Genomic DNA, 18231 nt, shown 5'->3' with positions numbered 1-18231 from the left:
GGGGGGGGGAGGGGTATGGGTTGGTGGATTGCATGGAATGGATGTGTGGGTGTGGAGCCCGGTAGATGCAATGAGATTGGGGTTTGCGGGGGAGACAAATTGCGGATCGATGGGCCCCTGCCCATCGGAGCCTCTCGTGAGGATTGACCGCGTGTTGCGTGTTGCATGTTGCGTGTGTGTTGTGCACCGTCAATACCTAGGGGGAGCCTCGAGGGAAGAAATCTTCTTTCTTTGCACTGTACATACATACATACATACATACATACGTCACATAGATCACATACATACTACCTACCTACATACATCACATACATCACATACATCATATAGATCACATACATACATACATACAAATTTACAATACATACATACATACATACATACATACATACATACATATATCACATACATACATACATACATAAACATACCCCTCTTCCTCTTCCTCCTCCTGCTTTCACAACAATACATAACATACACATCAATGAAGCAATCTCTGTCTCTGTCTCATGTATATATGTATGTATGTCTATAGCATAATAATATACAAATCCATATAAACAGAACAACTCCTCCCCCCTCCCCCCCTCCCCCCCCCCCCCCCCCACCCCCCACCACATGAATGTGTTGCTTTTTTTGATGTCTGCTACATCCCTTATGGTAACATGACATTGAAGAGCAACCCCTCAACCCCTGCAACCTCCTCCTCTTCTTCATCCTCCTCCTCCCTCGCAGACCCTCCTATCTCTTCTGCTTCCCCTCCTTTATCCTCCTCCTTATTATCATCTTCTCCATCATCATCATCATCATCATCATCATCATTTTCTGGGTTTGCTCCTTCGGGAATCAGGATCGGCTTGTATGAGCTTGGCGGTACCCTCGGGAAGGGCAGCTTCGCCAAAGTCAAACTGGCCAGGCATGTCGTGACCGGCCACCTCGTCGCCATCAAAATCCTCGACAAGAAGAAAATCCTCAAGCACAATTTGGGTGACCAGGTGTGTGTATTTTGAGAGATAGATTAATGGATGGATAGATAGATAAATAGATAGATGGATGGATGCGTTTTTATCATTGTTCTCCTTGGTGGTCAATTGAACAAAAAATGGAACATTTTTTTGCTTGGTATGGTTGGAATTGACTTCTACCTCTCCATGCTCAAGAGATTGAGAGAGTATATACACATTATATATTTGAATGAGGAAGCATTTGGCTGTTTCGATGGTTTTGTACTAACTAGATCAAGCGAGAGATTTCGACTATGAAACTCGTGAAGCACCCACACATTGTGCGATTGTATGAAGTAAGTAGTAAACTCCCCCTCCTCCACCACCATTTCCCAAATCAAATTGAAAATGAATCCTTTTCCCGGTCTTCAAATTTCACACTCCATACTTCAATGGTTTGAGTTCAGGTCATGGCTAGCAAAACCAAGGTCTACTTTGTTCTCGAATATGCTTCTGGAGGAGAACTGTTGAAGAAGATAGTAAGTCTAGTAGTTCTACCTCTAAATTTCATATAAAACAGAGTAGAAAAGAGATTTGAGTTGTGATCTCATTGGGTGCGAACTAATCGGTTGTGATGACGATCGTCAGAAACATGGGGAAAAGCTATCGGAAGATGAAGCCAGAAGATTCTTCCAGCAGCTTCTCCATGCAATGGACTACTGCCATGCCATCGGTGTATACCACAGAGACCTCAAGGTAAATACTGGAAAGAAGCTCATCAATATGCTGCAGTAACCCTGTCCTACTACAAAGCTGGATAATTTCTCACGCGAGGCTCTTAATTAATAAAAAATAATTCAATTGTGTGTTTGCACAAGCCTGAGAATCTGCTGCTAGATGCTGACGGTAATCTGAAGATATCTGATTTTGGATTGAGCGCATTAAAAGATCAATGTTGGGTAAGAATAAGTAGACATCTTCTTCAATACCTGAAGATATCTAGACAGACTCTGACTGTGTTAGGGTATTCTACCTTTCTCTTTGTTTTCAGAAAGATGGGCTTCTACATACTGCATGTGGAACACCAAACTATGTGGCTCCTGAGGTAGTTACTGCAGGGTTCTCACTTACGTTTTGGATTTGTTCAGCTTTAACAAAGTATGATGGAGGATCATTTGTAACAACAGGTGATCTGTAACAAGGGGTATGATGGTGCGAAAGCTGACCTGTGGTCATGTGGTGTCATCTTGTTCATCATAATGACGGGTTTCTTACCCTTTGAGGATGGGCATTTGACACAGCTTTATCAAAAGGTTAGCTTGCTTGGTACCCTTGCCATTCATTGGAAGCTACTCACAAATTGTAGAAGATCCAAGTAGATTTCTGCTGCACACTTTGTTCATACATCCCTCTTGTGTTGTCAGATCATTAAGGGAGATTTTAAGTTTCCCGAAGCATTCCCAGGTGGGGCACAGAAACTCATCAAACGTATACTCACACCCAATCCAAAAAATGTACGAAGTCCATTGAATGCAGGTTGAGGCCGTCATATTGATTATGACTGACATTGTATAATGAGCTGTATGCAGCGGATCACGATGAACCAGGTTTTTGAGGATCCTTGGTTTAAGGAGGGCTACAAGCTACCCAAGTCTGATGTGGAAGAGTTCAATGGACAACTTGACGATGATGTCAATGAAGTCTTCAGCAACTCCAAAGTATGGATTGAATTCATTCAATTAAAACATGTTTCAGTTCCAATTTTATATTGTTATAACAAATAATTGTTTGCCGGTGGCTCTAATTAATGCTATTGAATTAACTCTGTAAAGTCTACTCCTTTCCTGTACTAGGAGCACTTTGTGGCTGAGTTAAAGGAGCCCAAAGCATCCAAACCAAGCTTCCTGAATGCGTTTGAGCTCATATCTTTCTCCAGTGGTCTAAATCTGTCAGGACTATTCGAAACAACGGAGGTATGCAGTTTGTGCACTGTGATGATAATACATACATGCTGTGCATACGTGTATGTATGTTTGCACGTACGTACATACATACATATATATTACAGGTATTTGTTGCAAACAAAACAAATAAAAAGAAACACGATATGGGGTTTAGGTAATTCTCAGCATGGCATTGCATTGTTACAGGTGAGGAAGCGAAGGTCGAGTTTCACGTCTGTGCATCCGGCCTCTGAAATCATTGCAAAGATGGAGGAGACTGCCAAACCGCTTGGCTTCAATGTGAAAAAGCAGGATTTCAAAGTAAGAGCAACTTTTGCACTATCATTCGCCATGTTTACTATAGAATTGTGCATTATAGTTTTGTGGAATTACATATATTCTCACATGTGCCCTTCTGTCTTCCTGCTTCCTGCTGCTACTACTCCCAGCAGGATGCAAGCGTGTGAGCAATTTTTTTTCAAAAATATTGATTGATTGAGGTTTCATGATGCATGGGCATGCAGATGAGACTTCAAGGTGCCACAACAGGAAGGGAAGGGCAGTTATCCATAGCAACAGAGGTAAATGTTTCTTTCTGAAAATTATAGTGGCTCTCTCTCTCTCTCTCTCTCTCTCTCTCTGTAATATATATATGTATGTATGTATGTATATATGTATATATTATGTGTTATTGTGGTACTACAAGATGACTAGGATAAATTGTTCATGTCTTAGTGCTTTGTGTGTGTGTGTGTGTGCTCACATATATATTTATTTATTACAGGTTTTTGAGGTTGGCCCCTCGCTCTTCGTGGTGGAAGTTCAGAAGACAGAGGGCGATACACAGGAGTATAATACGGTATTTGTTTAGCTTTTGTCTTTGAGATTTTATTATCATATATGTATACATTCAAGTTCACTGTAATGGGAAGACAGTGCAAGCCGAGATTTGTGACAATATATATATGTATATGTATATATACACATACAAACACATGTGGATATTATCTGTATGTATATATAAGTACATACATCATATGTTTATATATATTATGTGTATGATTATATGTATATGTAGATACATACATGACCATAATTTTGATTTTATGTTGGTTATAACGACCTACTGTTGGTGTTTGATTTGGTTTTCACAGTTTTGCCAGAACTTTTCGAACGGATTGAAGGACATCATCATTCCTACGTAGTTAGGAAGCAGGAGGAATTCGTTGATAGATAGATGTCCATGATCGGATTTGGAAAATTACTTAAATGCAGAAAATACACATCTGCAAGTGAGTCCTAGTCTTAGTTAGGTTTTGAATCATCCTCGCTGTTTGTTTTCCTCGGCCAATCATGAATACGAATCCAAAAGCTAACACCTGTTGTAAATAGATTATGATTGTAGAAAAACATAATTAAGTTAAAGATATATAGTTAGTAATCTCTTGACCACACATATGACTTGCGCTGAACACCCATTTAATTGCTGTTTGACACTACAGGTATATTTCTAGTTTTCAACTTAAAAAGCATAAGAATCTCCAAATGCCACCTCCATCTAAGTTCACAATTTCATTGAATTACAAGCTCTGCTGAATTCATGGCACTCAATTAAATATGGTGCAAATTCTGAAACGATATTAAAAGTAATTTTGATGAACTAGTTTTACAAATTTCAAAATTTCTATGAATCTGATTTCAGGAAATACTATATAAATCAATATTAAACAACACATTGCAGTATATGGTTGAGCTATTCTTTATTTCGAATCCAATGGAGAATCAAAATTTACAAACCCACCCTTAAGAAGACGGAGCAAGTTGTAGCCTTCGGGCAAAAGAAAAAGATGGGCAAGTTGTAACTCTTTGAGAATATTATCCAGAGAGAAAGAAGTAAAGGCTGACATTGGCCTAAGAGAAATAAAATAAAAGGTAAAAAAGCAAGTCTATATTCATTCAAAGTGTGGGGGCCTATTGTCAGCATCACCATGTTGATATAATTTGTCTTCCTCCACCAAGCAGAATTTAATTCATGATCGATTCACTAAAACAAATTGATGTAGAAAAATTGTAAACAATAGAAATTGCCAAAAGAAATAATATTAATTATTTACCAACTTTGCAACGATTATATATCAGGTATGATATTCAGAAACTCTGCAATATATTTCCTCAACATTTCACTATACTCAAGTCAAAAGAAAAATACAATGCAATTGCACCGCTTATAGTTTGCACGAGAAAATCCAGACATAGTGAGATCAAATTGAAAGCATAACGGCCGGCTTGGTGGAGAAGCACCATGCACTGCTTCCGTGGACAAAAAGCCGGAAGATGAGATTTTTTTATCACATATGGCTATTCCCTAGTATTAGGGATACACTACAAGTGTCTCTTATGTTCTAGAACTAGCTTTGCTCACCTCACGTTATAGTTGAGTTTGTTCATGTGAATAAGAAGTTAATGGGTAACAATTAAGGCTAGCAACCTTTAAGTCTAATACTAATCTTAGTAAGGTGCATCAACATTCAATTTCTTTGTTATAATTGTGCTTTGGCATTTTGCTATGTGTACAACCTTTGTCTCTTCCATTATTTCTTTTTGGAGACATTATTTTCCACCTAACACTTAAACATGAGAACAAGGCACTACATCTTTTGCACTTCTTTGACATCATGACTTTGGAAGGCATAAGCGTAGATTTAATGCCAAGTCATGAGTGCTTGATAAAGCAACAGAAATGTCAACAAGGTTGTGGATGAGGAATTGCTAGTGGAAATTCAAGATGCCCATCATTTTGGATTCTTACGAGCTCCCAGTCATCATGCTCAAATTATATGAGAAGCCAAATAGATATTTATGATAGAAATAGGTTATAATGCACAATGTGGGCACCACTTATTCAATGATTATAGTCACAATGGATTTCTTCTTGAAGTTAATTGAACACATGTAAAATGGGGAACGCTTAGATAATTGTGCAAAAGCAATACCCTAAAATGTGGGTTGAATGACAAGTGACGAGATTGACTCCTAGTGCATGTTCTTAGGACCACTTTTAAAGTTTGTTGATCTCCATTGCAATTCTATTGTTGCATTATTGTTTAAAGGTATGCCCAAATGGAGCTACTCAATATTTTACAAACAACCGAATTATGTCAATGGATGTGGTATTACAGCTAGATTATGTATGTATTAGGTTTAGTCTGAAGACATATTTAGTCTCAAGACATATGGGTAATGGATCACTATGGATTAACAAGAAAGGTGGAACCTGTAGATCCAGCTTGGGGAGCTGAAGGTTTTTGACCCATTCGTTCTGGGAGTACTTCTGTAGGGACATTAATGACATGACAACCCACGCTAAGTTTATTTTGGAAATTAAGAATGATATTATTGACATACCAGCCAACATGAACGGTATTATTGATGTATTAATCAATCAGGGTGTTTTTGACATCTTATCTAGAACGCTCATTATTCCAAACCTCTCATACACATGTCATATCCCACTCCTCCCTTGCTACCTTTTCAACTGTATCAATTGCTTTAATTGAATGCCATCCTTTTGATTGGGGGAAAAGGGTAGTTTTCAGCCGCTGGGTGGAGCCACTGAAGTACCAAAATACAATTGAAAAGATTGACACTCGAAATGTTATTGAAGCTAGCTAAGCATCATTACTACAAATAATTAGATTATCATGAATGTTAATCATAGACTTCTTTGTTTATATTATATTACTGTAAGCAGCAGTAATATGGGCTCTTACTCTTATGAGTTCAAGGCATACGCAACCATTGCATAACTAGAGTATCTTACTATTAGTCATTGTTTAATACTGTATTAAATTATATTATACTTCATGATAATAAATTGCTAAAAAATGGGTGACGTTAGTATAGGCATTAAAAAAGTTCTGTATTAAAACGCCTGAATGAATTCACTTGGTATTAATCCAGTGTGTCCATTGAGCTTGCATACAATAGTCTAAATTTGCACCATTATACATGTTTAATTAACATCAGCTTTTATAAATTGTTTATAATTAACATTGAGCTTGCAAATTTTAGGACCCTTGCAGAATGTCTTGACACCATCTCTAACCTGACTCTTTAACATATGAGGAGAAAAGGGGCGGGGAATGGTGTACGGTTAAATATTTTTTTGGATGCAGGCAAACAATAAAAGTCATAGCGAGAGAAAATTGGTGCGAGATGAGTTTGGGAGTTAGAAGTGCATGACACAACGTAGAGACTCCCCTTCAAGTAGCAGCTGAAAAGCTTTATTGATTTCCAGGAATGGAAGCTCATGGGTGATGAAGTCCTCTATGGCGAAGACCTGAAATACCCAGAAAATGTAATATTATTGTTAACAAACTCTGAGTAATATGCAACATACAATGAAGTTCTCTAAAATATGATGACATAGCAGTACACTGTTGTCCATTACAATACATCACAATGAATGGAGATAACTCCATCAATATATTGGCATTTCATGTTGTTTCCTACACATTAAAGCATCAACTCCTACGAGAGAAATTCATCCTTAAGAATAGCTTGATCTTAATCTAATGGTCCTAGCTAAATCGCCTGCTAGTCACCATATATAGGTACGGGCCTCGTAACTTTATGGGAAAAAAGGTATTCTAATTAAGAGGGGATTGATGGAAGGACCTGTAATATCCATGATTTCCAGAATGGCATAGGCTAAACCATGTGTAATCCGCACGATTATTGAGCTAAGATAGCTGCACTACTGATGTTCATACAGGCTCAAATTAGGCCAGCGTCCTTTCTTCATAGCACATGGGAGTTCTTTGACATAAACATGCCAGGTTGGCTTTGGAGCTTCTTCAACATAAACCATGTGTAATCCGCACGATTATTGAGCTAAGATAGCTGCACTACTGATGTTCATACAGGCTCAAATTAGGCCAGCGTCCTTTCTTCATAGCACATGGGAGTTCTTTGACATAAACATGCCAGGTTGGCTTTGGAGCTTCTTCAACATAAATATGCCAGGTTGGTTATACTTTATGGTAGCGTCGGCAATGCACATCAAGGTTTCAGCACAGGACTAGCATCTAGTATTCTCCTTGGAAAGTCACTCCAATATTAGTGAAGTCATCAGGCAAGATCTCATTCAGTTACAGACTACATGACATGAAGATGCCAAAGAGACACCAAAAAGAAGCAGAGTCAGAGCACAACATATGTTGCTGCACAGTTTACTATAATATCCAAGGAAGCTTGCACATAACAATCAGCAACAGTTTGGTTCGAGAGTGTCAAACTCAAACTGTTTAAAACCAAACCGTTTGAAAAAAATGGAAACTTCAACTGAACCATGAACTGTGTAAACCAAAACCGTTTAAACTGAACTGTTACAAAAAATGTAAGCCCATGAGAGACTTTCAAACCGTTAAACCGTTAAAACGCAGTTTTGCAGTTCGGTTTTGGTTTTCACCTTAGGTCAAAATTCAAAATTTCACATTTTAATTTAAATTTTTTTTGATATTTCAGATTTTACTTTTTCAAAATTTAAAGATTTTTCTTAAAATATCAGAATTAGGCTTAAAATGTTCAAAAAATATTTAACAGAATTAGGAGGTGTCAATCCTAAACCATCAAACCAATAAAGGCTCGAATTGAACCAAACCGTTAAACTCCCAAACTGAACCAAACCGTTTAAACCGTTAAGCCAAGGGTTCAAACTGAACTATTGGCGATTGCTACTTGCACAGCCTCTTTAGGGTGGGATTTGGATCTTTTCAGTGGTTCATGAACTTCCGAGATGATTGGTGTTGTTTTTAATAGAGGTTCATAGATTTAGATTCTCTCATATGGAATGGATGGCCAGCAGGGTCTATTCAAAGCCAGATGTTATGATAACCATGCCAAGAGACCTCAGCAAGCACCAGCTGCACATTGTACAATAATATTACCCGAGCCCTTCATTTGGCTTGCTCCAAACACTGAAGGATATGCATATCATCACAGGGAAGCCATTTCCTGCACTGGATGCTACGTAGCACCTTTGCCCGAGATTGAGCATGATCCACCAGATGGTTCACTACAGAGGACATTGATGTCCATTGACATCATTCTATGAGTGTTCATGGGCGGATGCACTAACACTATCTGTCCCAAATATATATTTATTTTGTACCTTGTATCCTCTGAATTATTCGTACCTTCACTTTAATCACAGCCTTGTTACAAAGGGCAGTTTAGGGACAACTTTAATTTTGTTTTATTAAACAGGCATTCGATAAGTTTCACATGCATGTAGAAATTTTGGTCACATAGGCCACTTTGACCTTTTGAATGCGCAGTGTCCATTGTACGGGACTCGGTGTTGCTGAGGAAGTGCAACACAGACTTCATTACAACAGAAAAACCCCCAAGGACACAAAAACGCATGATGAACAGGTAGTTCTTTCTAAGTATATTGGTAAAGGTGGATAATATTATCTATTTGTCATTAAGCCAGCAGTTGCAGTACTAATCTTGTTTGTCTAGAAAATTATGATTCACTTTTGGATATATCTGGATTAGAAACGGCTGAACAAGATTGGCATCAGGAATCAGTATCCCTTAAAATCAATTACAGATGGTCTTCAATGTCTTGGAAAAGCCTACATATTTACCGAATTTGATCTTCCTGGAGCATGTCATCTTGCCATTACCAGATTTATTTTACAAGTTAGTAAGAATACCGCCAGTTTTAAATTGAGTATTTAATAGCAAGGGAACAAAGTTATTCTCATAACCATTCATATCATCACTCTCCATGACATCAGCATTTCTACCTAGACTATATTCCTTATTGACAGTGATGATGTTAAAGTTGTCCAACCCAACAAAACTGAAGATCAAAACCAGTAATATTACGTCCAAAAGCATCCAATTTGACATATGCCATCAACATCATCAAGATGTACATGCCATGTGGGCATAGACAGTTACTTTTGTTCAGGCAATCATCAGTGTATCTTCTTTTGGCAAAACTGAGCTTGTTTCTGTGCTCGGCAAAATCATTATAAAATGAGCATTCAATTAATTTCTTCATGGCTATCCTCATAAGAAGAGGATCCCAAAAAGACATGTGATAAATCAGTAAATTGTCAAACTTTACTTGAAACCATTTCAATAAGATGTATGCATCTGGACACCACAAGTAGTTCTCCAGGACTCTCTACCTTGGGAAAGCCAATTTATCTTCATCTACATGCTCTAAACATTTACTGATACTTGTGAAGCTACCATGATCAAACTCAATATATCACTAAGATTTACAAACGAGCCAAGATCATCATTGACCTTGCACCACATAGCAGTTTATCAAGCAGAGTCAAAATAGAAACATATATTATCAGCCAGAGACAATCGTATCACACCCTATCTTCTTTTTCACTTCACACAGCATTACTATTCAGCTCACCACAGAACGATCCTTTACCTTACTGTCAAATCTTGTAACTGCTTTAGGAAAATTCCCATATTTCAATAGACTTGCTTTTGATTCTTCTCCTCTCTTAATTGCAAACAATCTCCAGAACTTCTTCCACCTACCATGACCTCTTCACCCTGATGGCCATTTGTGTCCAGACATCAATCTTGTCAAACAAAGTTTGCATCCTTATAAGTTGCAGGTATCTTCCCATCAGTTCACTTTGGTGCATTCATCTGCATTTCTAACTTCCATCTTCTTTTGTATCCAGTCATCAATCTTCTCAAAACAAAATTGAATCTTTATGAGTTGCAGGTATCTTCACTTCAGTTCATTTTGGTGCATTCATCTGCAACTGCCATCTTTGAATGAGTCCAAGCTCACAAATCTGATCCAGCAAGCAACAACAAATCCATGCTCATGCATACACAAAACTCTTTTATTTGCTTCCAAGCATGAATAGAAGATAAAATACACTTGTAAACTGCTACATAATTCTTTTCTTGAGCATCCAATCCACATTCATGTCATCTCTACCTTGACCTTGTCGTAACTACTGTTAATACATCCAACTTCTATGAATCCTTGTTTTGACTTCTTCAAAATCCTGAAAGTTGAACCTTTCTAATGAATCTACAAACACCCCATCCTTACTATCAGAATTGATACTAAACCTGCCGTTTTCTTGAGTCAAAGTGGTAAACTAATTAATCCTTTTTCCCTCAGTAGGGGCACCATTTTGTTTAACCTATCTATTTTCCCCAAACAATATGCCTCTATTATTTGTTCAAAAAGTTCATCAACTTATGGGCTGGCCTGGATGTTGTAATTCCAATTAAGTACCTAGTAGAAAGTTTACATATACAAGTATTGGTATGGATGGATGAAGATCATGATGTCAAAGTCATTGCTTAAGGATCAATTTTACCAGTGATTTTTAGACTCTTAAGTCTTTAAATTTTGGGCCCATGAGTTCTTCAAAAGTTTCTTAGTCTAATGGTCGAATTGAAAGAGTCAAATCAAATTGTTGAGGATACGTTTTTAGCCTATGTTGTGAAAAAACCTACAAAGTAGGAGTAAATCTCTTTTTTTAGAGTTTTCTTATAAGAACTCTAAACACATTTCGATTAGATATAGTTCTTTTATGTTGATGCATGGCTTTCAACAAAAAGCCCAAATCAATGGGAAAAATATCTTCCTTTATTAGAGTTTTCTTATGAAAATCTCTAAACATAAATTGACTATATATGGTTTTTTATGTTGATGTATGGCTTTCAAACACAAGACCCTATCCTGTTAATCTTCATCAAGATAAAGTAGAGGGGACACAATTTGTGGACACAATTTTCTCAAGGATATGCAAGAAATGATGAAATATTGTATGAGATAATATGAGGACAAGTCAAGATAGAGCATGTTTTTATGTTGATCACAATAGTTATCCTTGTGTTTTAACCTTGGTTTAAAAGAATTTTTACATGTCAAAATTCCAAAACTTTATCTACGAGCAAGTGTACTAAATTAGCTATACGTTATTGTGTGCCTTTCACAGTCCTAAGTGTATTGGTTCATCTGCCTATCATCTCAATCTTCCAGACAGCGTCGATGTTCATCCTGTTTCTCATTAAGGTATCTAAAAGAATTTTTTGGCCCTGATAACACGGATATCATTAAGGATCTACAAACTTTTGAGGATTTATCTTCCAAGCCACATTCACCAGAAAGAATTCCCAAACAAAACATTTAATATCTAAGCAAATTCAAGAATTCAAAACTAAATGGTTGGATTGAACTGTTGTAATGCTACTTGGGAGAAACATTCCAGGATTGTAGCAGCACTGTCTTGAAGTGTTGCACAAAGAGGTGGAGATGTAACCATGTTCAAAAAAAGATTTCAGAAACCCTAAAATGAGGCTTGAATTTGACAGCTTTAATGAGAGATGGAGGCGACCCTAGAACAGGCACCTTGGACCAAAGGCAAGGCATTAAATACCTACGGAATCTTAACACCACATTTTTAGTGTAGCTCAAAGAACTTTGCCGATAGGCAAATGTTTCAATGGAAATACCACGTTCAACATGACGCTTGGGGGATAGATACAAGTTATGGAACTTCCTTGTGGGTATCAGGACCCCCATTACAACATTATCAAAAACATAGATCCTGGATTTTGGGTTTATCATGTTGAATTGAACCTACCATTATATTTTCACAGTCCAAAATACTCTCTATTGAATGAAAATTGAACTATAACTTCATAACCATATGAAAGGTAGAAATTCTAATATATACACCATGAGAAGTGAACATAAGTAATGCACACTAGGGGATGCATCTGCAAAGCTCCAAATCTTTCTTTAGAACATAAAGTTCCACAAGTTTTCTAAATAATGATGTAATATCTTGAGAGTTGATGACGTTCAAACCAATTAAACTGCATACCTTCTGCATATACATGTCTACCATTTTCGGTAAGTCTGACTTTGGCTTCAAACCCCCAAATAATGTGCCCACTAGTGATCGTCCATACAGGAATAAACCAGGATGTGCAGAAAACGGTGTCTTCTCACCAGCCACTCCACAGATGATTGTCAGTCCCCAGCCCTGAAAGTTACATCAAATGATTATGTCTCTAGAAATTTCAAACTTTCTGTTAAGAACATTTATGTTTCAGCATACATCATGGCAGCTTAGAAAAGCTGTTTCTACTACTTGTGCATTTCCAACACATTCAAAGCTGTAGTCCACACCACCATTTGCCATGTCCTTGATGACCTGAACGAGTTACCGAAGAAGAAGTTAATGGTTATCATATTTCACTCTCATTGCAATCTAATAAACACTTTAAATGATGATATTCGATGCCGAATATAACATATGCATGATCAAGACTAAAGGTCCCCACAACTCTGTACTGTTATGTGCCCTACAAAGATTTGGTCCCCAAATTTCTACTCCATAGAGAAGATTGGTGTTCCCTAATTTAAGGAAAGGAAGGATATTTTAGTTCCCTAATTTAAGCATACAGTGAGATTGGTGTTAATTTCTTTTTGTGTCATCACTCTTCCTTCTTAGTGCAAGATAATGGAATTCCAAACACTTTGACATACATATGAGGTCCCATGGAATTTTCAAAACCATTTGGTAGCTGATACAAAGTCTTCAAGCATTGTTGGTTACACCCATTCCTTTTTGTGCACCAGATGAGCCATGACTGGAAGGCCTTTCATGCGGAGATATCCATGCTAGAAAATGTGTAGAAATGGTTTTTCCATATCTTCATACGAATTGTACATAATTTTATGCTGAATCCTATAAGCAAGGGAGATTGAGGATACCCTGCAAATAGTTTTTTTTGCCATGGGATGGCACTGTATGCTTCCCTTCAAGGGAAAAGTTGTTACATACAGAGGCCTACCTATGGTTGCTGCTTTAAGAAGAGGCAATGTTTCTTTGTTTGGTTGTCATTAGTAGTCTTGTGACCTGGAGCTTTGTACTGTTGTAAAAAGTGTATTGCACATGCTACAATACAAGAACTTATATGCAAAAATGAGAGAGAGAGAGAGAGAGAGAGAGAGAGAGAGAGAGAAGAAATCAACAAAAGCAGAGAAGAGCCAGTGAGAACCCTCTACTGCACGTAGTATGTTCCTAAAAATAAGATTGCAACTTGAGAAAAAGAGAAGTCCAAAAGAGAACCTGGTGCACAGGTTCATTTCTTTCCAACGGATTCACACAATCAGTAACACCAAAATGTCGAGCTACAAAAGCACAAAGTACATCAATAGACACTTCATGGATAATAATAATAATAATAATAATAATAATAATAATAATAATAATAATAATAATTAAAAGAAATGGAGTATCATGGATACCTTGATCAAACTTTTTTGGATTGATATCCACCCCAATGATACGTGCTGCACCAGCTATGCAAGCACCTGCAGCTACCTGCAATTACAAACACACAACCTCATACAGGAACGAAGCCTTTTTGAGATGTCTAGTGTATCTGTGTCACATGCCCTATTCCTGCCCAACCCAACGCACATGCACATGCACATGCACATGCAATTACGAAATAGTAGTAATTTTTGTTTTGTAATGGTTGATGTACTATTTTATTCCACATTCTTCAAACCCTGAATTATTGGATTGGCAAAAACATTATTCTACTTACTGCCAACCCTACTGTTCCCAAACCAAAAATTGCCACTGTAGAACCTTTTTCCACCTTCGCCACATTCCACACAGAAGATAAGCCTGAAACATAGATGATTAATGTCTTTATAACTTAATCAAGGATATGCTGACAGCAGCATTAGACCAACAAAGGACCAAAATCTCATGGCATACCCGCCGTCACACCGCAGCTAAGGAGGCAAATCTTTTCAAGTGGCGCAGATGGATCAACTTTTACAAGATTCCCATGCTCTATAACTGTGTACTCAGAAAAAGTTGATCCTAGAAAGTAATAGATTGGTTTCCCATTAATTGAGAATCGACTCTTCTGATCATTTAGCATCACACCACGAGCTGTATTGACTCTGAACTTTTCACAGAGATTGCTTTTTGTGGATTTGCAGTATACACATTCTTTGCACTCTCCAGTATATAATGGTAGAACGTGGTCACCTTCTGTGAATTCAGTAACTCCTTCTCCAACACTCTCAACAATTCTGCCATGAAAATAACCATGTACAAACAACATTCTTCAAGATACATCATGCTCACGCTTCAACTAAATGCATTGAATGTTTTCAATGACAAATTCAGTCCTGGCTCTCCAATCCATAATGAGGACATAACATGTAAGAATGAACCTGTAATATGTACTCCTAGACCAAATTTCATGGCATGAACTCTTTCAGAATCTTGAGTTGCGAAATGAATAGTCACATAACAGCTATCTTTTAATAAAAAAGGAGACAAAGACCTTAGTGCAAAAAATTTCAATCTCACAAAATCAAACTATCGATCTCTAAACCCTTTTTCACTCTGGATATCCAGATATTAACAAAAGGTGTGTTAAGTCCTATCCAGAATTCCAGGGCAATGGGTTCTTTCAGAATCATGGAAATCGTTCAGGGAATGACAGATACCCAGCAGCCTCATGACCAAAGATGCGTGGAAACAAACCAACTTTTGGCTGCAAGAAAATAGAAAACATGGGGATTATTAGAATCCGACCAAGCAAGATGGAGTACTATTTTATGTCTGTTCTATACCTTGTCTTGCCAATATGTCAAATCGCTACGACATAGTGATGAATAAAGGATCTTTACGCGGATCTCACCAGACTGCGGGGGTTCTACTTGAATCTGTTCAATAACCAGATCTTCCCCAGGTGCCCAACATACAGCAGCTGAGAGAGAATGAGTACATCACATCAGTGCGCAACTTTTGTTGTGGTAGACACTGAGATTTTGAATTTTACCTTAATTTAAGCTCTGCCAAGTGCTCAGTACGTTTAAAAGACAGCAGATTACAGCTTATTGTCATATATTGTACAAATTCTATTGGATAAATAAAAAATTTAATATATATACCTTTTCAAGTCCTGATTATTCTGTGAGTGAATGCCTTAAGGTTATCAAGTAAATAATAGGTATCCAACTACCTACAATACTACAGAAGTCCATCCCAACTGCTAAATATAAAAGTGAATATAGCTAATATCAATAAGTATATAGAATTTCGTGAACAATTTCATGCATATTGTGAACTAGATACTATGGCCTCCCTACTTATATCATCCGCGTAGGTGAAGAAGGTTCATATATGAACAATTACAAAAATTAACAGTGTAAGTACCCACTACAGTACTCAGAAAAATTATACTCGTATTAAGAGTTGAAAGATGGATTTCCACTAGCAGAAAAAGGTTGTTTGTGATGTTCTACAAAACGCATATAGAAAGTTTCAGCTTCCATGTTCAAAAATAAAAAATAGTATTGTTGTGTGGAAGTTAATTATGATGCGGTCAAAAAGTATGATATGGAAAATAAAAGCAAAGCAAAACAAAAATGAAAATGGGGAGACAAGATATTTATGTGGTTTCACAAATTGCCTAGATCCATGAGAGGGAGAACAATATTTCCATCAACAAGAGTACAAGAGAAATACAAGAAAAAAAACTCTCAATTCACTCCTAACTACATCCACGGGATGGAGATAAGTATTTCCATTTAGAATATTGCAAGTGGAACAGAATGAAAATTTCTAAATTCACTCTCAGCTTCAATCCCCTAAAAAACCCTTTTGTTTTCAGTCACTTAAAATTAGCTATTTGCTAAACACTCCAGAAAACTTGTTTCTCAAATCTTTTCTTTTTTTGTTTTCACTGTTCAAGAGGAGAGGGATGTCTATTTATAAGCTTTTAAAAACATAATATGCTATAAGGACTAGCTTGACATCCAATAAATAGCATGCACTGATGCATTCTGTCATCAAAAAACATTTGGCTTGATTGAAGCTGCATTAGGAGCATTAAGTAACAAGTATGAAGCACTTGTAGGTGAACGTGGGTTGAAGCAAAACTATATAGATATAGATATTGTTTTGCATCAACTTTGATTCTTCCATGACCTGATGTCCAGTTTTGACGCACTTCCACAACAATGACAAATTGGAAAGGCCCCCTGTCATAATAATCAGTTGCCAACAAACAAACATCTGTTGCAATGGTGTGAGCAATGACTCGCTGTACAATAATGAGAAGGTATTTCGAAAACAAAGGAAAGTAGGCAGTACAAGCTCAAACACAAAAACAGATAATCTTATGTCAATTCAAATGACGTTTAGGTAGCCATTGAAAGTGTGCACAGATATAAGTCATGGTAAGATTTACAATAGACTCAAAGTGTTTAAGAATACATGATGATGCTCCACTATCGAATGCCAGATTTGCTCATTGTTGTTCTGAGATTTTTGAATGCTAAAAATCAAGACCTCCACAAAAATAGATGCCAAATTAGTATTTTGACCAGTAATAGTGAATCATCTAATAACATTGTTACACGTGGTAGTAGGATATTAGATTAAGACCAAAGAAAAGGGCACACAATCATTCATTCATTCTCCTCCTTGATCATGTGTGAGTGCTGGTTCTAGGTCGTACATAATCAGGATGCTATACATACATACATATATATATATATATGGAGGGGTAAAGATGTCAGCTCAGATCCTATGGATGCATTTACCATTGGAGCAGCAATAAGATTTCGTGCAATTAGAACGGGTTATTTAAATCTCTGCATTAATTATGTACCGAGCTAAACTTTTTTCTTTTTCTTTTTTACCTTTGCAGGTGATGGTTTGTCCGGCAGTCGACCCCGTGGCAGCGGCCATGGCTACAGATATACGTTCCCCCTGAGAATATGTATGTACTTACTTACTAGTAGTACTGAGCAGAGGAAGAGAAGAGAATATGTAAAAGAAATGAAAAGAGTGGTGTGGCCTCTTGTGAGTGAGGTTAGAACTTAGCACCCATACCACGTGAAGTGCGTGTAATAATGAATGACCGACCAATAGACACTTCGAATGCCCAAAAGAATCCTTACTGACAAGAAACCCGAGGACACATATCGCATGTTAAAGGGCGGGGGGGCACATACAAAAGAATGATAGGGTTAGAGAGGACCCTATCGCATCCACTACCCCCTGCTCTCACCTCTGGAATTCTCTAGAAAATGTATGCAGATGTGCAATCACATTGTTCAATCCGTACATGAACCTGGACTTATCCACTACATGGGTGGTGTGGATGAATTAAAAATAGCGGGAAAAAAAAAAGAAAGAAGCTTGATTCGTGTTATAGCTTAGATTTTGCGATGAATGGATCCACACGAAGAGAGCTCTACCTCGCCAATAGTCTTTCTTGAC

The 18231-nt window shown here is 37.4% G+C and overlaps 2 protein-coding genes across 5 annotated transcripts; one reads left to right on the top strand and one right to left on the bottom strand.

Moving 5' to 3' along the window:
• Positions 1 to 595: 595 nt before the first annotated feature.
• On the top strand, positions 596 to 4341 carry LOC147862661 (CBL-interacting serine/threonine-protein kinase 9-like). The gene is made up of 14 exons (XM_087321001.1): positions 596 to 995; positions 1238 to 1300; positions 1412 to 1483; positions 1593 to 1700; positions 1823 to 1903; positions 1996 to 2049; positions 2132 to 2257; positions 2369 to 2458; positions 2534 to 2662; positions 2798 to 2917; positions 3095 to 3208; positions 3412 to 3468; positions 3672 to 3746; positions 4042 to 4341. The coding sequence occupies exons 1-14, from the start codon at positions 666 to 668 to the stop codon at positions 4090 to 4092; spliced, it is 1470 nt and encodes a 489-aa protein (XP_087177127.1). The 5' UTR covers positions 596 to 665; the 3' UTR covers positions 4093 to 4341.
• Positions 4342 to 7057: 2716 nt separating this feature from the next.
• LOC147862660 (alcohol dehydrogenase 1-like) lies at positions 7058 to 17766 on the bottom strand. Of its 4 annotated transcripts, none has more exons than XR_015529922.1 (11): positions 17649 to 17766; positions 15573 to 15709; positions 15447 to 15493; positions 14701 to 15023; positions 14525 to 14607; positions 14220 to 14295; positions 14041 to 14102; positions 13024 to 13119; positions 12787 to 12948; positions 10353 to 10731; positions 7058 to 7226 (listed from the first exon to the last, which is right to left on the bottom strand). XR_015529922.1 is itself a non-coding variant. In XM_087321002.1 (10 exons), the coding sequence occupies exons 1-10, from the start codon at positions 17695 to 17697 to the stop codon at positions 7116 to 7118; spliced, it is 1146 nt and encodes a 381-aa protein (XP_087177128.1). In that variant the 5' UTR covers positions 17698 to 17766; the 3' UTR covers positions 7058 to 7115. The 4 variants fall into 4 exon arrangements, 1 of the variants encoding a protein (XP_087177128.1); XR_015529923.1 differs by having other exon boundaries at positions 10353 to 10698; XR_015529924.1 differs by having other exon boundaries at positions 10353 to 10692.
• Between the last annotated feature and the right edge of the window lie 465 nt (positions 17767 to 18231).

This window comes from Azolla caroliniana, unplaced genomic scaffold (assembly GCF_043228905.1).
Source record: "Azolla caroliniana isolate FFs.n. ecotype wild unplaced genomic scaffold, voAzoCaro1.0.p SCAF_6, whole genome shotgun sequence".
NCBI classification, from domain to species: Eukaryota; Viridiplantae; Streptophyta; class Polypodiopsida; order Salviniales; family Salviniaceae; genus Azolla; species Azolla caroliniana.
This window is presented reverse-complemented; position numbering and strand designations above follow the sequence as displayed.